Here is a 26,358-nt window from a genome sequence, read left to right as displayed (position 1 = left end):
AAAACAACCAAAAAACTACTATACACACATCAACAAAAACTACTATACACACACCATACATCAAACCAATGTTTTTGATGGTGATTATGACTTTGGCAGGACTCGGTTTGTTTTAGCTTTTCGCTTTCCTGATGTTATTCTTGCAAATTTTGCCTTATGTCACCGCGCTCATTCCCATTCCATTATCCAATACTCACTGGGCCATTAGTAAGCCCTGGGAACACAAGAACAAAAGGTCAGGAATGGTATTACCCATAAGGAGTCCATCCCACCAGGGGACCACACAGAGCAGTAACTGCTCTAAAGACATTCACCCAGGGCAGTGCGACCTGGTGAGTCTGATGCTTAGGGTCTAATGGGCAGCTGCTGACCTCTGGGAAGGGGGTCTTTCTCCTGACACCCAAACAAAGAGAAGCCAGCCATGTAAAGATCTGCTGGAAGAGCTGGAGAGGGCACAGCAAATCAAAGTGCTGAGGCCCGGGGGAAGGGCTCAGGTTGGGAGAGGGACAGAAAGGCCAGCAAGCCCCACTCAGGGAACATGGGCTGAGCTGCGGTGCAGTCGGACAACAGGGCCAGATACTGCTGAGCTTGAAGGTCAGGCTGAGGCTGGATCTTCTCTGCTCTCTTGCAGGGCCTGGAGGGCTCTGAGTAGGGGTGTGGCTGTGATTGAGCCTGAGGTCAGTTCCCCATCAGTCTTGTGGCTCCTGTATGGCCCCACTTCCTTCCTCTCCTCAGCTTCTGCACAATCTGTGAGCGTTTCCTTTGACACAGGCAGTGGTGTACTCACGCTTCAATACCAGGACCCAGTCGCCTGCCGTCTCCCTTCCCCACCCTCACTGGGGCTGTCTCTGTGTCTGTGAAGGTACATCCCAGCCCACAAAATGCTTTCAGCTCTTCTGGTCTGACCTCAGCTTCACCATCAACCTGGTGTTGAAGGAACCTAACTTCCTACAGGGGAAGAGGAGGCGACTCACTTTTTGTCACCCAGTGTCTGCCTGCCTCAAAGTACAAAGTTCCTAGCTACAGTGACGATCAGATCCAGTGGAGTAGGAGACAGAGCAAGTGGGATTCCGGTCAGAAACGAAACTGAAAGAAAGCTTTCCTCCCAGGCCTGGGGAGGCTGGCAGAGGTGGGCTAGGAACAGACAATAGGCCAGAGAAAGGGTGATTTTTAGAAAGCTGAAGAAAAGGGACCCTGTGACCCACACTTTCATTTCTCCTAAATATGAAGTGAAGTGACGTGGCAGAGGCAGTTGCAGAGCTAGTGAAAGGGGGAAGCCCAGAGTTTCCTAAGAGGAGAGAGAGATGGAGGATGAGCAGGGAGGAAGAGCTAGAGGGGACTAGGAGAAGGGCAGTCAGGTGAAGAGGGGTGTGTGGAGGAGGTGGCAGGGACAGTGGGGGGCCACTGAGACCCAGGTGTCATAAGGGAAAGGGACAATTGTTGAGGGAGGGCAGCCAACCAGGGGAGACTAGAGGAAAGGGGGGGCAGAGAAGTGGGCGTAGGAGGAAGAACCAGGGGGCTGGGTGACAGTGGAGGCTACAGGGTCAGGCTGGAGGGGAGACAGTGAGGGTGAAACGCTGGGGAGGGGGCAAGCAAAAGGAGAATTAGGGATGGGAGGAGAGCAGTGAGAATTGCTGGGGAGGTGGAATCTGGGTAGCAAAGAGAGGGACTAGAGGCACCGAGAAAGGAAGGGAGAGGACAGAGAGAAGAGGGGACAGGGAGAAGCAAAGAGGGGGGGGTCCCATTTAAGAGAGAAGAGGAGAGAGCGGAGGAGGCCGGCCATGCCCCCGACGGGCGCCTTGGAGCAGCCGGGCAGGCCTGGAGAGCGGCGGCCGCTGCTGGGCAGAGGCCCCCGGGGTCCCCGACCATGGCGACGGACGGCGGGAGCCGCGGTGCTGCTGGTGGAGATGCTGGAGCGCGCCGCCTTCTTCGGGGTGTCCGCCAACCTCGTGCTCTACCTCAACAGCCTGAACTTCAACTGGGACGGCGAGCAGGCGTCGCGGGCCACGCTCCTCTTCCTGGGAGCATCCTACCTGCTGTCGCCGGTGGGCGGCTGGCTGGCGGACGTGTACCTGGGCCACTTCCGAGCCATCGCGCTCAGCTTACTGCTCTACCTGGTGGCCTCGGGCTTGCTGCTCACCATCATCACCGATGATGGCCGCAGATCCTTCTGCGGAGAGATGCCCGAACTGCCTTTGGAGCCAGCCTGTCAGTCGTCGGACTGCCAGCGCTTCTGGTCCAGCCCCTACTGCGCACCCACTCTCTACGCGTTGCTGCTGCTCCTGGCGCTGGCCACCAGCTCCTTCAGGAGCAACCTCACCTCGTTCGGGGCTGACCAGGTGAGTGAAGGAGGCATGGTGCCTTGGAGGCCCAGGGGGTAGTGAAGACTGAATGGATGTCCTGGGGCCAAGAGCCCTAGTTGGAGGCACTAGCCTCCAGCTGGACCTCAGGCAAACCATTTCCCTTCTCTGAGCCAGTTTCCTTTTTTGAAAGAAGGGCTGCTAGCCTTTCACAAGTCTCATGCCAGCCTCAGTAGAATTAACCACAGGCCCCACCTCTGAGTCACGTCACCAGGCCCCATGACCAACGCTTAAAAAAAATCTTATTTATTATTTTTATTTTATATGTATGAGTGTTTTGCCTGCATGTATTAGTGCACCCATGTGTGCAATGTCAGTGGAGGACAGAAGATGGAGTCAAATTCCTGGAACTGGAGTTAAGGATGGTTATTAGCTGCCATGCAGGTGTTGGGAACTGAGCCTGGGCTCTCTGCAAGAGCAGCCAGTGTTCTTAACTACCGGACCATCTCTCCAGCCCCCATTTTTTTAATTTTTAAAAATATTTATTATTTTTATCTTATGTGTATGAGTGTACTGCCTGCATATATGTAAGTGCACCCATGTTCTGCAGTGCCCACGGAGGTCAGAAGAGGAAGTCAGATCCCTTGGAACTGGAGTTATGGACAGTTGTTAGCTGTCAGGTGGGTGGTGGGAATCAAACCTGGATCCTCTGCAAGAGCAGCCAGTTCTCTTAATCTCTAAGCCACTTAATCTCCAGTTCCTCACTTTTTATTTTTTGAGACAAGGTCCTAGTATTCCAGGCTGACCTCCAGCTCACTTTGAAGTCATGGGTGATCTTGAACTCTTGATCCTCCTGCCTCCATCTCCCAAATGCTGAGGTAGCCACCAAATGCTATCACACCTACCTCAGTGGGGTGTGGGGGGAGGTTTTGACACAGGGTCTCACCTCTATATCCAAGACTGGTTTGGAACTCACTATGTAGCCCAGTTGGCCTCGAACTTGTGGCCATCCTCCTGCCTTAGCTACCATGTGATAGGATTACAGGTGTGAACCACCATGCAGGTTGCTTTCAGTATTTTAACTTGGCCCTCTTGACTACCCACCAGGTAAAAAGTGTGGTAGCCACTTTCCAAATAAGGACACTGAAATCTCAACTTTTACCTAAAATGACCAGAGAGCAGGTCATGTGGTCAGGTAGAGCTGCTGGGCCAGGCAGGAGCCAGAGAGCCTCTTCTCACCAGCAGCACCAGAGGCCAAGGGCAAACTTGTTCAGATCCAGGCTGCGCCCCTCACCAGCCAGCAGGGACAGCCAAACATGTATCTCACGCTGACTTGGCCTTTCTTCTTTCACCTGGGACAGACGTAGTGTGGCATTCGGAGGAAACAAAATCAAGAAATATTTGGTAAATGAATTGAATGATCAAAGCCCTGATAACATGGTCCTGTTTTGATAGCTGCACTCAGTGACATTTTCCGATGACAATACAAATCAATAGAAGGTATAAAAACAACTGCACACAATGGGAACGACCACAGGCAGGGTGCAGAATGGCACACAGACAGCCATAGGAAAGACAGGGCTTCAGGAGGTACTGACAGTAGGGTCAGGCGACTGGCTCTACTGTACTTTCTCCCTAACTGACTTTGCTTTAAACGTATTGCACTTATGAGGCAGCAGGTTTTAAATGAGTTATAGCACCTAGCCGGAATCCACAATCCAGGACCCAGTGCAGTGCCAAGTGTCCTTACTAAGGATTCCCTTTTTTAAAAAGATTGATTTTATTTATTTATGTGTGTATGTATGTGTGTGCATGAGTGTATGTGCACATGTGCAGAGGCCAGAAGAAGATGGATCCTCTTGGTCCTATCCAGGGCAGCCTTTTCCTATCTTAAAAATGCCCCCTGCATTAAATATCCATACATGATGCATATAGTACAGTGGAAATGTGATAAAATATAGAAAATAATATTCAGGCTGGAAGGATGATTCAGCAGTCAAGAGCACTGGCTGCTCTTGCAGAGGATCAGGGTTTGGATCCCAGCACCCACATGGCAGCTAACAACTAGTTCCAGGGGATCCGACAGCCTCTTCCGTCCTCTGCGAGTATTGTGCGACACGGGTGCACTTACTTACATGCAGGCATAACACTCATACACATAAAACAAAAATAATAATTAATAAAATATTTAAAAATTTTTTATGTATATGAGTGTACTGCCTAAGTGTGTGTAAGTGCACCCATGTCGTGCAGTAACTGCGGAAGTCAGAAGGCACTGGATCCCCTGGACCTGGAGTTATGGCAGATGTTAGCCACCATGTGGGGGCTGGGACCTGAACCCAGTTCCTCTGCAAAAACAGCCAATGCGCTTAACTGCTGAGCCATTTCTCCAGGTCCCCCCTTCCTATCTTATTTAGTGTTGACCAGGAGTTTCCCAATGTTTACATTAATTCTGCTCTTTCATTGATATCCCACTACCTACCCACTCCCATCTGCCCTGGATAGACCCCTGGAGTTGACTGGGGTGGGCTTCCGTTCCAGGGGCTGGCAGGCAGTGAATGAACTACTCCACAGAGCAGAATAGAAGCCATTGTTCATTGAGCATTCTGTAAGATGTAGTGGGCTGACTAGTAACTTGTGTGCCACGTACAGCACAGGGCAGTGGGCTGTGTGTGTGTGTGTGTGTGTGTGTGTGTGTGTGTGTGTTGGGGGGAATGTCTCCATTTGGGAGAAGTACTTCTGTGGTTAAGTTTCTTTTTGTACATTTTCCTGGCATGTAATTTGGGTCATGTGAAGGAGGGCAGTCCAAATAGGTGGTGTACAGTTCTGGGAAATTAGCGTGAGTTGCTATGTTTGTAATTTCCAGTTGTGTAATCTCTACCATGCAAATGAGAGCTATGCAAACCAGGGCAGTCCATGCTGATCAGAATTCAGCCCTGATCAAAGCTCAGGTCACAGGGTAGCTCGGTCAGGTCAGAGCATTCTATGGCTAACAATTTGGGACTCTTGGAGCAAGCTGTGGAAATTCCCTAAAAGAGACTGGCTCTATGTCTAGTCTCTTATCAACAAATGGCCTTTCCTCCGTACCTCCAGGGGTCTCAGCTACCCAGTACCTCCTCTCTCTTTCCTTTGGGTGACAGGCCAGGCCACTGAACAGAGCCTCCTGTGATATCTGCAGGGACAGTGGCTCTTGGGCATGCCCATTAACTGAGCATGGACCTTGGGCAGCACAAGGTTGGTCCAGAAGGCCACCGTAAGAAGCTGAGGTCGAGGCTGGGACTGGGGAGATGGCTCAGTGAGTTCAGTGAGTAAAGTGCTTGCTGTCAGAGCCTGACGACTTGACTTTGAATCCCCAGAACCCAGACATGGTAGTACACATGTCTAGGATCCCAGTGTGTCCATACTGGGGATGGGAGGCCAAGATGCAAGAATCACTGGAAGGCCTCTGGAAGCCCATGGGCCAGCTAGATTGAACAGGAGAGACCCTGTCTCAAACATGGTGGAAGGCACCCAAGGTTGTCCTCTGACCTCCACACTTGTGCTGTGATACACAGCACCGCCCCCTACCCCCAGAAGGTGAGTTGGTCCCAGTGTAAACGGCAATTACCACCAGCAGCGTGAGGAGGTTCCTTATCTTTGGGGGACTTCCACTTGGGTAAAGCTGAAAAGAAATTCCAGGACAAGCCAGCATGAAGCAGAGCTGGTGTTTATTAAAAGGTATTTTAACAGGGCTGGGCCTGCCAGCACATCCCTTTAAATCCCAGCATTCGGGAGGCAGAAGCAGGCAGATCTCTGTGTTTGAGGCCAGCCTGGTCTACATAGTGAGTTCCAGGTCAGCGGGGCTACAGGGAAACCCTGTTTCAGAAAAAAAAAGACATTCTAAAAGATTTTAAAATAGGCATAGTAGTGACCATGGTAGCTTATAATCCCACTGCTCCTATGGTGAGCTAGAGGCAGAGACAGGAGAATCCCTGCAACTTTTTAAGCCAGCCAACCTGGCATACACAGCAGCTAATGACAAGAGACTCTGTTTCAAATAATGTGGAAGGCAAGGAAGATGACCCCCGAGATTGTCCTCTGACTACCACACACATGCACAGCATACACACACACACACACACACACACACACTCACACACACACACACACACAGATACACCCACAGGCACACACACACGCAGACAGATACATAGACACATATACAAACATACAGATACACACACAGAAACACACACAGAGACAGATATATATAGACACACATACATATAGACACATACACACACAAACACACAGATATATACTGATATACACACACAAACACACACAGATATACACACAGACACACACACAAACACAGATACATTCACAGGCACAGGCACATACACAGACAGATACACAGACACAGAGAGAGAGAGATACATGTACAGACACACACACAGGGACACACACACAGACATACAGATACAGAGAAACATAGAGACACAAAAAACACACACATAAATGTAAAATAAATAAATGAATAAATTAAAAAATAAATAAGTAAATTAAAAAATAAGTAAATTTTAAAAATAAAAAGAAAAGAAAAATCTGAGGTTCCCCTGCAACCCAAGCGACCCATAGGCATTGGAAGCACCTTATGACCCATGAGTTTCAGGAATCCGCTTGTCTCTGCTCCATCAGTGCTAGGATTATAAGCATGCACCGCCACTCCAGGGTTTATACACCGGTTCTGCGACCTGAACTCAGGTCCTCACACTTGTGCAGCAAGCGCTTTACTTAGTGAGCCATCTCCCCAGCCCTTCCATTGCTGTTTTAACATTAAATAACTCTATCTAAAAGGAATGTTCTCTACATCAGCAACTTTCACAGCAAATGTTATTCATTGTGCTGAAATTCTTGAGTCTCAGCTGCTAAAAAGACTTCAAATCAGACTCTGGATTGAGGGCTTCCTTTCTTTCCCCACATTCCCATCATCTCTCCTGTCTTTTTATCCCTGGGACAGGAAAGAGATGCTGGACTGGTATGAAGAAGCATCACTGGATATGAGGTTTTTTTTTTTTTAAGATTTTTTTTTTTAAAGATGGCTTTGCTGCCAGACATGGTAGCACGTCTTTAATTCCAGCACTCGGGAGGCAGAGGCAGGTGGATCTCTGTGAGATTGAGGCCAGCCTGGTCTACATAGTGAATTCCAGGCCAGCTTGGGCTACAGGGAGACCCTGTCTCAAAAAGACCAAAAAAAAAAAAAAAAAGGTGGCTCTACTGCCATGTAGAGATGCATGAACCCACAGGAGTGGACTCACCAGAACCCAGGGCTGGCCGCTGTAGGATTCAGGGTGGGCAGGGAGCCAGTCAGGGGAAGTGACGAATAGGATGGCTGGTACCATCTGGAAGACAGCTATACCCAGGAGCTTCACATTTACCACACTTGATTTCAGGAAGGGCCCATCCATCATTTTCCACCAAGTGCCTGCTTGCTCTGGTAGGACTCATCTATATCCCACACAGCTGTCTGCTCTTCCCCTTCCAGTTATAATTGTCATATGCATTTACTTCCAATTAATAAATGGAAGTGGCTGCTCAGTGTGAGACTCACTCAATTTTCTGCTTGAAGTTCTAGACGAGGATTCTCATCTAGCTGACACGGAGGTACCCCTACCTCCCTGTCACCAAGAGGGCCCCTCAGAATCCCCAAGGCAATGTAATTTTACGCACATCTGTAAGGATTATAATTTTACATTTAGATAAAGAGAAAAACACTTATCTTTTTTTCCCAGTACAACTGAATTGAGTAAAACTTGAGAGAATCCTCTTAATGAGTGGAAATATGCATTCAATATTTGGGATAGGTGGACAAAGAGTGGTGGAGTTTGAGATTCAGGGATTACTAAACGGTAGCTGGTAGCTGGGCCTGGTGCCACAGACCTGTAGTCCCAGATAAACCTTGGAGGTTTAAGCAGGACTGCAGCAAGTTTAAGGCCTGACTTGGCTTTGGAATGCGTTCAAGGTCAGTTTCAATGGTTCCGAATCTATTTCAAAATAAAAGTCAAAAGAAGGCTAGGGCTATAGCTCAGTGGTAGAGCACATGTGCAGCATGCTTAAGGCTGGAGGTTTGTACTCCAGTATGGGACACAGAGGGTGAGTATGTAAGAGCACATGCTATGAAAATATGAAGACTTGACTTGGGATTCAGGGCCCACATAAAAAGCCAAGTGTGAATGCATGTGCCTGTAACCTGTGTACTCCAGCCAAACTCCAGGTTCAGTGAGAGCTTCCCTCTCAGAGAAATAAGGCAGAGAGTGATAGAGCAGGGCACCTGACATCCTTCTCTGACCTCTGCATATTCACAGGCATGCACACACATACATATACCACACATACACATAAACACACACACACACACACACACACACACACACATGAATACAGAGATTCATTTATCTTTTGGAGTTTTTTTGACAGGGTCTCCCATAGCCCCAGCTCACCTGCAACTCACATGTAGACCAGGCTGGCTTCTATCCCACAGAGATTGGCCTACCACTGCCTCCTGAGTGCTGGGATAAAGACGTGTGCCACCATGTCCAGAGTGATTCATTTATCTTGAGATATGATTACCTCCCCAAATTCTCATGGCTTTTCAGAAATGCAGGTGCTCAGGCCCTGATCTTGACTTGCTGAATCAGAATCTGAGATCAGGGTCTGGGAATGGGGTTGCAGCCAATACAGTTAGCCAGAGCAGTGGGCCACAAGGGGACCTGTTGCAGATGGATCTAAATCCCAGGGAAGGATTTTCAGTCCATCTGCCTTTACTGAGGGGCTGAAAAATATTTTTTTTTCATGAGGTCAGAGCCTGTTCTTAGGGCTGTATGTCTAGGAACCCATCCTCTGATTCTCCAGCTTTGACTGGGCACAGATTGGAAAGACTGCTACAATACTCCACATCTCTAAGCTGCAGAAGGAATTCTCAAGCAGCTTCCATCTCACCATTCTTTGAGTAGCATGAGTACATCATATTTAATAGTGTGGAGCATAGCTGAGTTCTTTATGGGCTTTTTGTTGATTATAAAAGTGATGCACAGCATGGGTTGTTCAGTCAAAAGCGACAGGATAAATCAACCAGAAGTAGCCTCAGAGACATCTGTTGCACATCCTATTTGGTGACAATAAAAAGCAATGTGTGTCATGGGCATGTCAACGGCTGGGTGAAAGTGTTTTGATCTGCCAAGGCATGGTAGTGCATTGCATGCCTTTAATCCCAGCATTTGAGAGGCAGAGGCAGGTGGATCTCTGTGAGTTCAAGGCCAGCCTGGTCTACACAGTGAATTCTAGGCCAGCCAGGGCTACATAGTGAGACCCTGTTTAAACAAAACAAAACAAACAAAACAAAACAAAACATGTTCTATTATTAGCTATGGCTTCCAAGAGAAATGTGTATTCAAGGACTAGGGAGACAGCTCAGTGGTTAACAAGATTGCTATGAAAGAATGAGGGTTGGGGGTTCAGATTCTCAGAGCCCACATAGAATGTTGGCTGGGCATGATGGCCCACCTGGAACTCCAGTCTCAGAATGTGGAGGCAGAGGATTTCCAGAGCAACCTGGCTAGTGAAACTGCCATATCAGTGAACTCTGGGTTTGACTGAGAGACCTTGTTTCAATGAATGAGGATGACTCCTGACATCAACCTCAGGCCTCCATATGTACTCCCACACACCTGCATGCACCCCGACACCTGCAAGCATGGCTCCCCACATGCACCTACACACATGCAAATATGCATACACACATGAAAAGAAAGGTTTATTCACTATTCATTTAATGGCTATTTATTGAGTGTCTATCAGTGACACCAGAAGCAGCCCTGTGGGAGGTATGAGTGCAGGTGCAGAGGGTGCCCAGGGACCCTCTGGGTCCTCTCTCACTCCCGTCCATGGCTGGCTGGCAGGTGATGGATCTTGGGCGTAATGCCACCCGCCGCTTCTTCAACTGGTTCTATTGGAGCATCAATCTGGGTGCCGTGCTGTCGCTGCTGGTGGTGGCCTTCGTCCAGCAGAACATCAGCTTCCTGTGGGGCTACAGCATCATCGTGGTCCTGGTGGGCCTGGCATTCTTCATCTTCCTCTTTGCCACCCCCGTCTTCATCACCAAGCCTCCTATGGGCAGCCAAGTGTCATCGATGCTGAAGCTGGCATTCCGAAACTGCTGTCCCCATCTGTGGCGACAGCACTCTGCCAGGTAAGGAGGGATGAAGGAGGCCACCAACCCTGCAGGGGGAAGCCGAGTCCAACTTGTGGACCTTCTGGTTCATTTTCAGGGCTGGTCCTTGATAAGAACATGCCTTCTATTTGGCGAGAGCTACTATGACTGAGGATGTTGGTGAAGATCAAAGTAGTAGGGTGCTGCTGCTGCTGCTGCTGATGGTGCTACTGGTGACCCTTTAACTAGAAATCTTGTGGACAGGGCTCCTGGGGGCCTGGAGATGACCCAGTCAGGAAAGCACTTGCCTTGAATGCATGAAGACCTGAGATTCATCCTCAGTACCAAAATAAAAATGTCAGGCATGGTGGTGCGTACTTGCAATGTCATCAGGGAGGTAGGGGCAGATGGATCCCTGGGACTTTCTGGGAAGCCAGCCTAGCCTAATTGGTGGTCTGCAGGCCAATGAGAGACTGTCTCCAAGGGGCTGGAGAGGTGCTAGGCATGGTGATGCATGCCTTAATTCCAGCACCTGGGAGGCAGAGGCAGGCAGAGCTCTGTGAAATTAAGGTCAGCTTTGTCTATATAGCTAGATCCAGGCTGGCTGAAGCTACGAGGAGATCCTGTCTCAAAAAGACACACAAAAAAAAGAGGTGAACAGAATTCCTGAAGATGAGACCTGAGGTTATTCTCTGTCCTCCACGGACACATGCATGTGTACCCATACATGAATACCTATGCATCAAGCATGGGCATGTGAGTGGGCACACACACACATACACACACACACACACACACATAGGGCTGGGGAGATGGCTCAGTTGGTAAAGTGCTTGCTGCACAAGCATAAGGAACTGAGTTTGTATCAATCCCCAGCACCCATGTTAGAATCTGAGCATGAGAGGCATGTGCCTGAAACCCTGCTGCTAGGAGATGACCATAGGAGGACTAGCCAGCTAGTCTAGTTGAATCAGTGAGATCCAGGTTCAGTGAAAGACCATGCCTCAAAAAAATAAGGTTGAGGCTCAGGAGATGACTCACAGATAAGAGCACTTGCTATGTAAGCATGAGGACCTGAGTTCAAATCCCCAGAACTTGTGTAAAATGCCAGTATGGTCACACATACATCTGAAAACCCAGAACTGGGGGACAGTAGGGGGATTGGAAAAAGGAGAATCACTGGGATTTGTTGGTCAATAAGGTTTAGTGATAGATCCTGTCTCATTGAGGTCTCCTCTGGTCTCCATGCACATGTGTATGGGCACCAAACTAACAGACAATGCACACGTATACACACACACACACAGACACACAAAAAAAATTTAAAAACAGTAAGATGTGATGTAATTGAGAAAGACAATCAGTGTCCAGATGTCCAGACATGCAAATGCACACATGGTCTAGTTCATTCTGTTGCTGTGACAAAGCAACTTACAGGAAGAAAGGGTTTATTTCAGCTTACAGGTCATAGTTCTCCATTGAGGGAAGTCAGGGCAGGAACTCAAGCAGGAACTTGAAGCAGAAACTATGGAGGGCTGCTGCATGCTGGCTTACACATGCTTAGCTTTTTTATACAGCCCGGGATCACCTGCCTGGGAAATAGGGCTACTCACAGTGGGCTGAGACCTCCTGTGTCAATTAGCCATCAAGACAGTGTCCCACAAGTGTTTCCAAAAGCCAGTCTGATCTGGGAAGTCCCTCAATTGAGACTCCCTTCTCAGATGACTCTAGACTGTGCCAAATTAACAGCAAACTAGGTCACATGTGCATGTATACACAAATGCACCCACAAACATGTACATGTACATCCACAAGGAAGAAAATGGATTGTGAGGACAGCGACGGTCTTGGCAACGACAGCAGTGATGCAGGCGGCAAAGACGAATGAGGATGTGGGTTGACGACAGTCCCGGTGGGGCGGTGGCATGATGGCAACAGTGAAGGTTGTGCACATCCTAGGATGTTCTATGAACAGTCATCTTGGAAGAGAACCACAATGGAGTCTCAAAGGTTGACAGAGGGCTTTTGGAAGAGAAAAGGATCAGACAGTCTCAGGACAAAGAACAGCAATAGTTGATCCAATTATTCTAAAATGAATAACCCTGCTATTAAGTGTAAGAGTCTTTAGGAAGCAGCCAACCTTGCTCCCTCCCCCATGAGCTCACACCTGAGGGAGAATTCCCTTGGAAATGCTTGGCGGTCACCTCATGTCCCTTCCTTCCAATCTTTTAAAATATTTATTTATTATTTACTTATCTATTTTATTGTGTGCATGTGCTCATGCCTCCTGTAGCACACATTTGGAGGTCAGAGGGCAGCTTGTAGGAGTCAATTCTTTCCTTTCACCATGTGGGTCCCAGGGATCAAAGTCAGATCATCAGATTTGACAGCAAATATTCTCCACTTTCATATCACGTGTCCTATTGCCCTCCCCAGCCCCTCCCTCAAAGCTGTTTTTATTCCTCCCCTCATGGGCCCCTTTCTACTTCCCTGGCATCTACACACACTCACACATACATCCACATATATAACAGAAACTGGGATCCACATATGAGAGAGAACATGCAGTGTCTGTCTTTCTGTCACTGGGTTTCCAGTTCCATCCATTTTCCTCAGATTTCATTTTTCTTTATGGCTGAATAAAATTCCATTGTGTACAACTGACTGCCTATGCCAAGCAAATCTGGCTCCAGTCCCTGGAGCCAATCCCAGCTGAGGTCAGTGGGATCTAGACAGAAAGGGCAAAGCACCAGATCCCCCGCCCCCAAAAATGCCCCCCCCTGCCCCAGGCTGACCCATTGATGGAGGTCCTTCAGTAAAGTTGCAGGTGCCGGGGAGTCTGATGGTTTTAATTATATCTCCCTACCTCACAAACCACACTGCAGCTTCTAACTCAAATGCCAGCTTCTTCATCTGCTCTCAAATGCTGTGGGTAACTGGGCCCAGCTGGGTGGGTCTTCTGCTGCTCCTGATGTCACAGGGCCTGCAGTCATCTGGGAGCTTTAAAGGGCTAGATTCTAGAATGTTTTCATATGGTTGGCAGTCCATGGTGAGCTCAGAGCTGGGACATATGATGGCAGCCTTGGTTTCTCCTTCCTGTGACCTTGTCTGTGGCTTGTGTTTCTCAGGGATGGTGTCTGGGTTGTAAAAGGAGGGAGCATTCTAAGAAGGAATGTTCCAGAAGGTAGGAGGTGGGAGCTGTAGGCCTTTTGAAGGCCTTGAGGAGGCTTAGACATGCAAAACATAGCATCTCCCTCTCTTTATTGGTCAAAGTGTTGCAAAGCTGGCCTCCATCTGGCAAGAGAAACAAATCTCAGTACTGGTGAGGCATGGTGTTGCATGCTGGGAGGGAGGGGTTGATGGCAGCTGTCCCTTGAGGGAATCATGCTTGTTGTCTCTCTTTCGGAGTCTCAGATGATAATGCAAGGTTCTTGGATAAGAAAGGTTCAAAACCTGTCAAGACCAAGATGAAGTTTACAGTAGTGGTTGATCTATCTGATTTCCTAGTGACTGTCCTTCCACCTCCCCCTCTACTCGCTCCTTCATCAAGTCCACTCAGGACAGACTTGGGTCAGCAGCAGGGGAATTGGGGTCCATTGAATCCATGATAGACTCAGTCAGATTTGCATTGGCAAATAGAGGCACAAGAAATTGCATTGACCCAAGCCACAGAAATCCGCAAGGCTCTGCTGGCTCCGTCTCTGGTCTTACTTTTCCCATAAACCCAAAAACCACTGCTCAAGAGTGTCTTGAGTCTGATGACCGTCTCTGCTACAAAATAGACGAGCAGGTGATGTTGATAGTGTGGTGCCAACAAGGGGAAACATGAGATAGGAAAGAAACTTGTTGAGCAGACAGCTTGAGTGACAGCAATCACCTTAAGGGTGGGATTGACAGTGGGGGTGATGGAGTTGGTGCTGGTGGTGATAGCAAAGGTGGTGTTAAGAGTGGAGTGGAAAGGAGTGGCTGGATACATGAGGATCCTGGAGTTGTTCTCTCCATCCACTATGTAGGTTCTGGGGATCAAACTCAGGCTGTCAGGCTTGGCAGCAAGTGCCTTTACCCACTGAGCCATCTCGCCAACTCCTTAGTAGGGATCCTGGGAGGATGGTGGTTGAAGAGAACAGTGGAGGTAGAAACGGTGGCCATGGTGATGGAGAGGGTGATGACTGCTGTTTTCTCTCTTCCCTGTGGCCCCCCAGGGACCCTCAAGGTGCCCACCTGCTGCCTGACCAGAGGTCTCCCCAGCCTGGTCCTTCCCCTCAAGAAGACATGGCCAACTTCCAAGTGCTGGTGAAGATTCTGCCTGTCATGATGACCCTGGTGCCCTACTGGATGGTGTACTTCCAGGTGGGCACCTCTGCCATATGTGAGGCCCCTCACCTAGCCCCCCACAACCCTTGCTGTAGGGGGAAAGCAGGATAAGAGTGAGTTGTTGCTATAGTAGCAGAGGTGGGCCTAGCACAACATCAATTGCTTATCCCTTGGGTGAACACAGGAGGAGCCTGGGAAGGAGCCAGAGGTCCAGCTCCTTGAGGACATCCAGCTCCTTGTAGATGCCCACCTCACTGGACCTCAGTTTTCCTATGGGTGCAGTGGTTGACTTAGACCAGAAGGTTTCCAACCCCAAAGCATTCACATCTAACTTGGCAGGTAAAGCCCAGAGAGGGTGTATCAGCTGCCCAAGGTCACACAGCATCAGGTGAGGGACAGGCTTGCTGTATTGGGTCACTATAAAGTGGCCCCTGACCTCAAGTATACCTCAGAATCACCTGCAGAACTTTAAAAACTACAGCTGCCCAGGTCCCCCCAGACCACAGAACTGCTATAGAGTATCCAGTTAAAGGTCTCAGATCTGACAGTTACTGCCTTCCACCCAGCACATTTCCCAGGGGAAGGTAGTAGGATATACATGTGTATGTACATATGTGCAAGTGTATGTGTCCATATGTATGCATGGACTGCATGTGTCTGCCTGTGTGTGTGTACAAATATGTCTGTATGCAGGTGTGTGTATGTGCATTCACGTAGTAGTAGTATAAGTATGTACATATTTGCATAGGTATGCTCATGCATGTGTGTCTATGTGTGTGCACATGGACTGCATGTGTGTGCCTGTGTGTGTACATGTGTGTCTATGTGCAGGTATGTGTATACATGTACATTCACATGTGTCGAGCCAGGGCATCAACTTAAGCCCCAAGTAACAAGGCCGTTGCCTCCCACCCACTCTTCACTGAACCCAGTAGAAGATAGGGTTATGCAGGGCCAGCCTGCTACTCAGGGTGGCACAGAGAATGTCCCAGATGAGACAAGGACATGGGGAAGGTTTCCATACCAGCTGTAGGACATCCTTCCACAGCAGTTGACAAGTGGCTGTTGCCCTGAGTGACCTCAGAGCCCTCCCTCCCTCCCCCCCATCAGTAGTCTCCTGGAACCTGCATTTCATAGCAGCAGAACTGCCAATGACTGGGGGGGGTGGGCATTTGTGGGTACCAAGCATGCTCCTTCCTGCAGTGATGCCCAGAGCCATGCTGGCAAGTCAGCGCCCCTGTACTAGCCGTGTCAACCTATGAGGCTCAGCTTGGCTTCAGTGTCAGATGACAACTCCCTGTGGGGACAGCCATGCCATTATCTTCCTATTTCAACTCCACTCTGTGTGGGCCCTGGAGACACAAATGGGAGCAGCACTTGGGATAAGACCTGGGCATAGCTCATGGTCTGAGAGGCCCTGCCCCCAAGGCTGCCTTCCAAGGAGCAGCAGTGGGATTGCCATCCCCTAATTTGGGGAAGGGCCAGCTGTCCAGGGTGCTGCTGAGGAATGCTTCCTCCTGAAGCCCAAAGATAGGCAGGCAGCTCAACCCCTGTCCCTGCCATCTCTTGGCAGATGCAGTCCACCTATGTCCTGCAAGGTCTTCACCTCCACATCCCCAATATTTTCCGGTCCAACCCTATCAACAGCTCCTTGACTCTGAGAGCAAAGAACAGCAACTACAGGGTAAGATGATGGGTGTTTGATCAGTCCAGAACTCAGGCCAGGCTGGGAGCATCCTGTGGGAAGCTGTGGGGCATGCTCAGATTCAGGAAAGGCACCTGCAGGATGGGGAGACGGGTACCATGGTCCCCTCCCAGCATGATCACCTGCTCACAAGAACTCAGGCCAGGTGTCCCTGCCCCCCTCCACCACTGCTGCTCTGAAGTAGTCCACATTGTCCAGTTGTGCCATGGTCCAGGTCTCTGTTCAACACTTCCTTGTTCCCTCTTTCTCTGGGACCCTTGGCAACCTAGATCTAAATCTAGGACTTTCTAAACCGGTTAATTTCTTTGCATTGCATATACATAAAATTAGAGATTGTCAGAGCTGCCAATAAATGACACATTTGTCCCTATACTCCCTTCCCTTGTCCATTGGCAGACATCACTAATCAGTCACTTTTCCATGCTGAACTCCTAAATGTTCCAAGCAAATACTACCAATTGACAGAAGCTGGTATTCAGGAGGAAGCTCTTTGACCTCCCCGGGTCACTCAGGGACATTCTCTAGCCCAGAGCCCTTTCTGCTGACATTCTGCCTCTCCTGTCCCCTCCTGTGCAGATCCCAGAAGCCTGGCTCCTGCTGGCCAATGTTGTGGTGGTACTAATTCTAGTCCCAGTCAAGGACCGCTTGATTGACCCATTACTGCTGTGGTGCAAGCTGCTGCCCTCGGCTCTGCAGAAGATGGCCCTGGGCATGTTCTTTGGGTTTACTTCTGTCATTGTGGCAGGTGCGTGGTGAGAACTCTGAGCTGTCTTTAAAGCAGGGATAGTATTCATTCAGACCCTGAGGGAGACAGGGCTCTGTCCTCAAGGGACATAGTATAAGCTAGGGGACAGGGAGTGTTGGGAAGACTTGTGTAGGACAAGAGTCCCCTAACTCATAGTTTAGGAGTTCAAGGCTGACCTGGGGTACATTAGACTTTGTCTGGAAACAAAGAAAAAAGTAGGTAAAGAAATTAAGCTCAGGGGCTGGAGAGATGGCTCAGCGGTTAAGACCATTGGCTGTTCTTGCAGAGGACCTGATTTCAGTTCCCAGCACCCACATGGCAGCTAAAAACTATCCGTAACTCCAGTTCCAGGGGATATGACACCCTCTTCTGGCCTCTGTGGGCATTGCACACACATGGTGTGCTTACATCTGTGTAGGCAAAACACTCACACACATAAAACAAAAATAAATTAAAAAAAAAAACCAAACTCAATGAATACTGTCTTGTTTAACATGTGCAAACCAAAACTAGATTCTTTTATGCCTATGTTCTTTAAAGCATTTTGTCTGTCCTATTCCATTCTCAATAATCCCAGAAACCATATTTCTTCTTGAGTAAGGGAATGAAGTCTCCCAGAGGTTAAGTGACTTGTACAAGGTAACACAGCAAGCCAGTGTTATCACTGTCCAGTGTTACCAGGTCCAGGATTGGAACAAGAGTTCCTTAACTTGTTTGGCTCATTCACTAGGGCAAAGCTATCCCTCAAGCAGTGGAGGTGGGGAGAAGACAACTGATTTGAAATCCAGATTAGAAGCAGTGCTGTAACACCTGGTCTCACCCTAGAGCAGTCATGTGGGTAGAATGTAGACAACTTTAAAACCAGATATACTGGAGCTGAGATTCAGCCCCAACTACTTATCACCTATATGATTTGGGGCTGATTGCTCAATCTAAGTTTCACTTTCTTCATTCATAAAATGTCGTAATCACACTCTGGATTAATTAGAGTGACTACCTAAGCATAAAACCTAGCTGAGCTTCCTAGCAGCCAAGCCAAGCCAAGTTGCCTGGGGTAGTCTGACTGTCCTCTCCCTCTGTTCGCCCACCAGGAGTCCTGGAGAAGGAGCGCTTACAGTACATCGCTGCCAACCAGACAGTGTCTCAGCAGATCGGGAAGGACCTGTACTACGCAGCACCACTGTCTATCTGGTGGCAGATCCCCCAGTACTTGCTCATTGGGATCAGTGAGATTTTTGCCAGCATCCCAGGTACTCTGAATCTCTTCCCCAGCTCTCACCCCAGTGCTGGGCTCACCCTACTGGTGCCTCCAGACCAGAAGGGAGCCATGGGCACAGGGCCAAGGCTTGAGGCAGCATTTCTGAGCAGGGTCTGCATCCCCCACAATTGGGTTTTGGGGACTTATTAGCACAGGGTTCAGGGTTGAGCCAGCCACTGCAACAGAGCCTAGGGAGATAAAAAGATTTTCCACATGTTCCCATGCTATGGTCTCTACCCTGTGTCCACTGACAGTTAGTTAGTTGTTCCTCCCCACTTGTTTCCCTTTCAATTTCAGGCCTCAATAAGCTCTTGGGTGGAGAGGCTCTTCCGTTCTGGAACTCAATATCGTGTTTTATGATACACGTGTGTGTACATGTGTGTACACAGGCACCTGGTCAGGAAGCCAGAGCTGCAGGCTTAGGGAAGGCTCTTCCACCAAACCATGGTGGGGATTTTATCTTTATTATAAAAGTGACCGTGAGCACACCTTGCGATCAAGGAGCCCAACCGGTGCTGCACTGGGGACTGTAGAGTATGGTGGGTTCTGGGGCAAGGTGAGGAAAGATGAAGAGTTGGACTTTGGAGGAGGCTGAAGTCAGCAGGTTCGGGAAGGATCTTAAATGCAGTGGGAACTGCATAAGCCTGGAGCTTGGTGGGGAGTGAGGGGGATGGTGCTGGAGAGGGGCAGAGTGGGGAGAAGGTCACATTGTCAAACCAGGCCCAAGGGCTGAGCCTTGATGGGGGTTTCCCCTAAGGGCAAGTGGGTGATGGGGTCAAGGGCACGGCCAGAGCTGAGGTTTGGTTTAGGGTGGAGGGGACAGAGAGGAGGGTATACATTTGGTAGCTATTTTAGAGGCTGAATGGAATTTGGTGATGGTGTGAAAGGTGGGCAGAGGTGGGGGATAAGCTCAAGATGCTGCTGGTTTGGCTGTACCCCCACCAGTGGGATGCCTGGGAAAATGGGGAACAGTCAGTCCTGGGGTAACGTGAGTGGTGTCCAGGGGCAGTGTCCCACCAGGGATGTATCAGCAGAGCCAAGAGGATGCATCATGTTATGGGTGCTCAAGCTCAGGGGAGCCAGGATGGAGGCTCAAAGAGGGGGTGAGGAGGAAGGGAGGGTGGGCATCGTGACCCCTGTTGGGAGGTTGGTACCTGGGCTCATCTATGCTCTCCCTGCAGCCCCAGGTCCTTCTCTCTCTTCCCTCAGGTCTGGAGTTCGCCTACTCAGAGGCCCCACGCTCCATGCAGGGTGCAATTATGGGCATCTTCTTCTGCCTGTCGGGTGTGGGCTCGCTGTTGGGCTCTGGCCTGGTGGCCCTACTGTCCTTGCCAGGGGGCTGGATGTACTGCCCTAAGGACTTTGGTAAGTGAGAGGGGAGCCTCCCCAGGAGGAAACAGGGAAGAGGGGAGACTTGGAAATGGGGAGGGCAGTTGTGTTTGAGGCTCAGTGGCCCTCAGAGGCTCCTTCTAGCTTCCCAAACCCAGCCATTCTCACAAGTGGCCACTTTTCTCCTGATGTTTACTTGCAGCCTCCAAATAAATAGGGGAAATGGGAGACATCCAGGAGACACTTGGGGAGTCAGATATTGGAGGGCTGTCTGCCCAGTGTGCTCGGATCCCACCCAATGGAGTGTTGCCAGGGCGAAGGGAAGACAGGAGCCTCTCCCCACTCACATGCCACACCTCCTTTCCTAGGGAACATCAACAACTGCCGGATGGACCTCTACTTCTTTCTGCTGGCTGGAATTGAGGCTGTCACGGCTGCCCTGTTTTTCTGGATTGCTCAGCGCTATGAGAGGGCTCATCCGAGTGTGGGTTCCCAAAACCCTTCTAGCCGGGACAGGGGCTGAACTGGGCTCCACCCACAGGGGCAGTGTCGGAATAGTATCAGCCATGGCCATTTCCTTCTCATTTTATTCTGTACCTGACATTAGAATGAAGCGGTTCCCATAAATACGGAGCATGCGCCCTTCCTCTTGACCACCGTCCATGACAAGGGGGAGGGGCAGAGGGGGCTTGGGTTGGGGATCCCCAAGGGGACCCAGCAAGGGACTTAGATCAACAAGCACCAGAGGATGAGTACAAGGACCAAGCTTGAGGCTCAGTGGGACCCCTCACCCGCCCTACTGTCTGGGCTGCCTGCCCACACTGCACCTGGCAGGCCAGTGGGTGGTCAAGAGCTGCCCCGGATCCTCTCCATGTAGTTACGAAGCTCCTCGGGGTCCTTCAGCCCCATGTCCTCACACACCCAGCGGATGTCCTCCTCCCCGGCCACCAGGATGGACTGCACGGCTGGGGCCCCTACAGGCTCTTCGGGCAGCTGGGCTGGGGGTACTGGTGCAAATGTCACAAACTCTACTCGCTTCCGACGTCCCCCGGCTTCTTTGCGGGCCAGGGTACTGGAGGAGCTGACAGTGCCCTCAGGAGGGGCAGGGGTCACAGTTGGGGTATCTCCTCCTGACCCACTCTCACAGGGGCAGCCCCCCTCCCCCTTGGGTGCGCCGGGGGAGCGTCGGTCTAGTTGACGGCTCAGTTCCTCCTGGTCGGTGCCCAACCAGACCCAGTTATGGGGCTGGGGGGAGGCAGGGTCAGCGGCACTATCGGGGGGCTCTTTACGCTGGTAACGCAGCACGAAGACCACACCGTTGACCAGGAAGATGAGGATGGCCAGACAGAAGACCCCCAGCAAAGCATACATGCCCAGCTCTAGGTCGGTGACACGCTGAGGGGCAGGCACCATCTCTTCCTCATCTTCTTCCTCTTCTTTGGCCTCATCTTCCTCCTTCCCAGCCTCTTCCTCTGCCCGCTCAAATTTGCCCCTCACACCCACACTGCCCCCCACACCGACTGCTACCTGCCGCTCACCCCCGACACTGGCCGCTGTGGCCAGTGGGCTCTGGGCAGGGCTGGATGGTAAGGCAGGAACTGGTGTGAGCACAGGGGGCAGCCCCAGCCATGCAGTGCCTGTGGCCAGGGGCACACGGTGTCGGCCCCGGCGACAGGGCTCTGGTGGGTGCAGAGCCACGTGTAGGGGTAGCCCTTCCGCGCCCGCCCCACTCACCACCACGCTGAGCTGGGCGCCCTGCTCTTGGGCTGGTAGGATGGCACTAGGCTCCTCGACTGAGACTGACAGTCCCAGGTCATGGCGGTCGTAGAGTTCGGCAGGAGCCAAAGTGTGGTCAGAGAAGGACAGCCACAGGGAAAGGGCCACCTCCTGCAGGGCACACGGACACAGGCAGAGACACGCGAGGGCACGCATGCATGCACACACAGACCACTCCCACAGTGACAAGCCACAGGGAGGAGAAGGCACAGAGGAAACAGACACAGGCAGATGGACAAAACACAGGGAGAAAGGGGACGAGTGTCAATCACCTGTCTGCCACTCAGCCCCGGGGTCTGAGTCCTCGGGAAGGCCTAAGGAACCTCCCAATGTCACACTCCAGTCAGCCACTGCTTGATCACTTTCAGTCAAAGAAACCACACTACTTCACTGGGAGGCAATCCTCATTTTAAGAACCCTAAGGTTAGGGGTGTGGGTACCAGGGCCCATTTCCTACCACCATCCTCCACCATCAACCCCCATCAGTGGCTGTTGACCTCACCCCGACACCCAGCCATCACCTGCTTTGGGGCCGGAAGGGCTGACTGGGCCCAGCATGTGGCTGTGACCTCCCCAGGGTGGACAGTGCTCCGGCTCAGGGCTAGGGAGATGCCCATCACCGGTTGCACCCGCAGCTCCAGCACCGAGACCTTGTCGTCTGTCACAGCCAGCGCCTGCTCCCCCAGGATGGAGTCAGACAGCGGGGAACGCACCTGAGGGTGGGAAGCAGTGAAATGGGGGCTCCTCCCACAAGCATCTTGTTTTGGCTGCCAGCATCCTTATCTCTGCTTTCTGTACCCCAATATATGCCCCACACATACAGACTCCAATCCACACCTAGGGGATGGTGCCCTCTACTCTGAGGTCTCCCCATATACTTATTTGCTAGCCTCTCATATACAGAACACTGCCTCCATTGAACTCTATTCTCATCCAAGCCCCAATCTCACCTAGTCTGCCCACCTCCTCTCCTCCAGCATAGCCCGAGTCCTTCCTGGAGCCTTTACACCTGACCAGGAATATTCTGGGGACACCTGCACCTTTGGCAGTGGAGGAGGAGGAGGATGCCTGCTCTCCTGTGTCCTCTATGGCTCACCTCAATGGAAGTGACACCTGGTTCTCGGCCCACCAGGATGCGGCCACCTTCCAGGGAGGCTATGCGAGGGTCTTGCACACGGGCGTGGGCTGCCACCAAGTGAGTCACATCTAGCAGCCAGTCAGAGCCAAGCAGGTGGGTGAGGCGGCGGTCACTGTCCAGCGGGTGGGCCACAAAGGGCACCAAGAAACGCACACCTGCTCGCTGGTACTGCAGGCGGCAGCCTCGGGAGCGCCGTTCAGCTTCCTCTGCCACTGTGGCCTCCGGCTCCTGCTGCCTGTGGGACCAGGCATCAGTGAAGGCCCCGCCCACTGCACACCACACCTTCAATGAGCCCAAAACACACCAAGAGGCTCTGGATTGAGGCATAATGTCCCAGGATACTAAGGGGCACCTGATTGGTGTATAGCTCCTATTTTGCAAACCTGTTCCCCCACCTCTCTGGGTGTCAAGTCCTTCTACTCTGGGCAGGGACCCCTGGACAGGGATGCCCCAAACCCAGTTCTCTCTATCCAGGTGGCTGTACCTGTCTGTGGATACCTCTGGATGGAGAGGTTAAGAGGATAAGCAGATGACAACTTAGTTTCTGCAGGGCCTGGGAGCTAGATTCCTTCCAAAAGGCCCAGGTACCTCATCCTTATCCGCAGGTTTTGGTGAGCCTCCCCCTGCCTAGTGTAGTATGTATTTTATGGATCTCTGTGCCATCCCAGGCTACAGGTGTAGGCTTTGATGTATAGCTGAAACAGAATAGGAAGAGCTACCTGCCTTGAAGGGCTCACATATGCAGGAGTGGAGTAGAGAAGTGAAGAAGGATGTACAGGAAGCCAAGCAAAAGGAACCAATGAGTGTATAGTGGATTAGGAAGCAGGCAGGGGAAGAGGAGAGGGAGTGCAGATGTTGCCAGTTTAGACTAAAGTGGCCAGGGAGTGTGAGGATTAATCTTGTCAACTTGACAAAATCTAGACTCTCACTCACCCTTCAGATGGACCTGGGACCCTCCAGCCTCGGACCTGCTCCAAAGTGGTGTCCGTCAGCTCAATGTGCAGGGGCAGCAACGGGGCCCACACAGTCAGCCTCAGTGAGGTCCGAAGCCGGCGCCACCAGAAGTCCACCCGCACCCCCTTGGCACCCCGGCTCTCCTTGCCAGCCACAAACACAGCATCACAGGCCTCAGACACCTATGGGAAGGCAGAGGCAGGGAGATGGCCTGAGATACAAATGACAGGCCTGGGCCTGATGGAGCATTGCCTACCCCAGCCATAAGCAGGACTGCAACTGAAATCAAGTTCTGTAGCTCATGAAAATGCATGTTGTGGTGAACTGGGTGGTAGGGCCCTTAGCAAAAGATTTTACCATCTACCAATATCTACCCTAGAGGCACCAGGCTGTGCCCTGGGTTCTCCAGGTGATGAGTTGGGCCATTTGAATGCAACGCAGCCTTCCTCTTGGCAGGGCAGGGCTTGAACTTACAGCTTCAGTTCCTCATTAGTGCCAGCCTTGGGCATTGATGCTAGAGCCACCTGACAGCCAGCTATAGATAAGTGGGTGAAGGCAGAGGAGCAAGGTAGGCTCACCACCTCACAGGCCCTGCCCAGGAACCACCCAAGGAAGCAAAGTGCTGCCCCAGGTGGCAGGTGGCTGAGATCTGTATCAATGCTTCCCTCTTAGAACTTCACGAAAGCTGGGGCTGGAGGGCTGGAGAGATGACTCAATGGTTAAGAGCACTTGCTACTCTTGCCAAGGACCCAGCCTTGGTTTCCAGCACACAGCATCTCACAACCATCTACAAATCTAGTTACAGGGGATTTGATGCCCTCTTCTGGCCTCTGCAGGCACCAGGCACATACACAGTATACATACACATATACATACAACCAAACACTCATACACATAATAATAAAAGATGGAGAGAGTTGACCATCTCTCCCCTTTTAACATTGCAAGTCATTACAAGACTCTAGTAGTGAGTAGTCATATCATTACACAGTCAGCAAATTATAACAGCAGAACCTGTCATAATTTAGTTCTTGCTATCTGCTGAATACTGTCTTAGGTACTTTTAGCTCTTATAGCAACCTAAAGACACAGTCCCATGTTAAGGTTTAGGGAATGGAGGGTAAGAGACTTGCCTATGATCACATAGCTAGTTGATAACAAAGATGGGTTATGATGAGCAATATGGTCAACCTGACAAGATACAGAACCACCTAGGAAACAAACCTCTAGACATGTCTGTGGGAGAATTTCTAGACTGGGCTCACTGAGGTGGGAAGACCCATGTGGGCTGCAGGATGGTTCCCCAGTGACAAAAAGGAGAAAACAAGCTGAGCCCCAGCATTCATGTCTCTGTTTTCTGACCACAGATGCAATGTGACCAGCTGCCTCAAGCTCCTGCCGCTCTGCCTTCCTTGCCATGATGCCTTATATTCTTGAACCATGAGCCAAAATGTTGAAACCCTTGCTTCCTTAAGTTGCTTTTTTGTCTGGTGTTTCGTCACAGTAATGAGAAAAAGTAACTAATACAGGCCTCTACCAAAACTTCTTGACTCCGAAGTACACACACTTAGCTCTCCCAGATCAGTTCACTGGCCAGTGCCGAAATGGACGATGGACATGCAAATGCCTAAGGCCGGGCTCTCAGAGTTCCCACTTCACTCCAGGGAGGGATGTCATGGCTCTGCCCATGATATTTCTGGTTGGGGAGCTGTTCTCTGGGAAAGCCACGTGGACATGACTATATCTACACAAATGCAAACTTGCAGGTGGTGGGCACTTGTCACTCACCTGTAGGACCTGTGTGTTGGCTGACTCACAGCCAATGTGCTCTGTCACCTCCTCCAGAGCTCCTCCACTGTCCACAGTGACGAGGCGCACAGGGACACGCTGGGGCACTCCAGTCAGCGGTGCCGTGTTCACCAGCTCCTCGGCCTGAGGGTTCAAGGGTTGCTCAGCCTCTGGGCCCTCAGCCTCTGGGGCTCATGAGACTTGGCTTCCAGTTGGGCTGGAAGATGTTGGCATCTTACCTTGGCCAGTGGAACCAGGGCTCTGATGTCCCGCTCGGACACCAGGATCTCCAACACCATTTTGTCCTCTGCTTCAGGGGCCTGGCCTGGATACTCCAGCTGCCAGGTGACAGGGCGAGTGACTGCCACGCCCCCGCCAGTGCCATTCTCCACCGCAAAGTCCACCCACAGGAATTCAGACAGTTCAAGGGGACTGCTGGCAGAAGAGAGGGGAGCTGAGTGCTTGTCAGCCACCAAGCACTACTTGTGCATCAGGAGGCAGGCACTGGTTATCCCCACTTGATAGGCAAGGAAACTGAAGCCCAGAGGTGGTGTAACTCCCCAAGTTCACAGTGCAAAGTGGCAGAGCTGGGGCCAAAAGCGTGTGTCCTGGCTATAGAGTCAAGTCATCCTCCACCCCCTCTTTATGATCCAGAGCTACTATGCTAGGCGTGGTGGTGTACACCTTTAATCTCAATACTTGGGAAGCAGAACAGGTGGATCTCTGTGACTTCCAAGACCAACCTGGTCTATACAGCAAGTTCCAGGCTAGCCAGGCAGGACTACATACTCTGTCTTTAAAAAAAAAAAAAAAAAAAAAAATCGCCGGGGTCGGGGGTGTGACACTTTTCTTCTCACCCC

The 26,358-nt window shown here is 50.9% G+C and overlaps 2 protein-coding genes across 5 annotated transcripts in view; one reads left to right on the top strand and one right to left on the bottom strand.

Annotated features, from left to right (window-relative positions):
- Nucleotides 1-849: 849 nt before the first annotated feature.
- Nucleotides 850-20,392, top strand: Slc15a3 (solute carrier family 15 member 3). Of its 2 annotated transcripts, XM_008840727.3 has the most exons (8): nt 857-2,339; nt 10,241-10,530; nt 14,694-14,841; nt 16,379-16,489; nt 17,087-17,255; nt 18,347-18,505; nt 19,723-19,878; nt 20,211-20,392. In XM_008840727.3, the coding sequence occupies exons 1-8, from the start codon at nt 1,782-1,784 to the stop codon at nt 20,363-20,365; spliced, it is 1,746 nt and encodes a 581-aa protein (XP_008838949.1). In that variant the 5' UTR covers nt 857-1,781; the 3' UTR covers nt 20,366-20,392. The 2 variants fall into 2 exon arrangements, with proteins under 2 accessions (XP_029423044.1, XP_008838949.1); XM_029567184.1 differs by lacking the exon at nt 16,379-16,489 and having other exon boundaries at nt 850-2,339.
- A 21-nt stretch (nt 20,393-20,413) lies between these two features.
- Tmem132a (transmembrane protein 132A) overlaps nt 20,414-26,358 on the bottom strand; it is a 12,571-nt gene continuing 6,626 nt past the window's right edge. For 2 of the 3 annotated variants that reach the window (XM_017800026.2, XM_008840728.2), the window contains exons 6-11: nt 25,738-25,933; nt 25,499-25,642; nt 23,690-23,892; nt 22,715-22,991; nt 22,140-22,331; nt 20,414-21,729 (exon numbers count right to left, since the gene is read on the bottom strand). In XM_017800026.2, coding sequence (XP_017655515.1) covers nt 20,689-21,729; nt 22,140-22,331; nt 22,715-22,991; nt 23,690-23,892; nt 25,499-25,642; nt 25,738-25,933 — 2,053 coding nt within the window. In that variant the 3' untranslated portion in view covers nt 20,414-20,688. The remainder of the gene's footprint in view (nt 21,730-22,139; nt 22,332-22,714; nt 22,992-23,689; nt 23,893-25,498; nt 25,643-25,737; nt 25,934-26,358) is intronic. The other variant, XM_008840729.2, reaches the window with a different exon arrangement.

Source organism: Nannospalax galili, unplaced genomic scaffold (assembly GCF_000622305.1).
Source record: "Nannospalax galili isolate Female #2095 unplaced genomic scaffold, S.galili_v1.0 scaffold1321, whole genome shotgun sequence".
NCBI lineage: Eukaryota > Metazoa > Chordata > Mammalia > Rodentia > Spalacidae > Nannospalax > Nannospalax galili.
The sequence above is the reverse complement of the archived record's forward strand: the minus strand, read 5'-3'. Positions and strand labels throughout refer to the sequence as shown.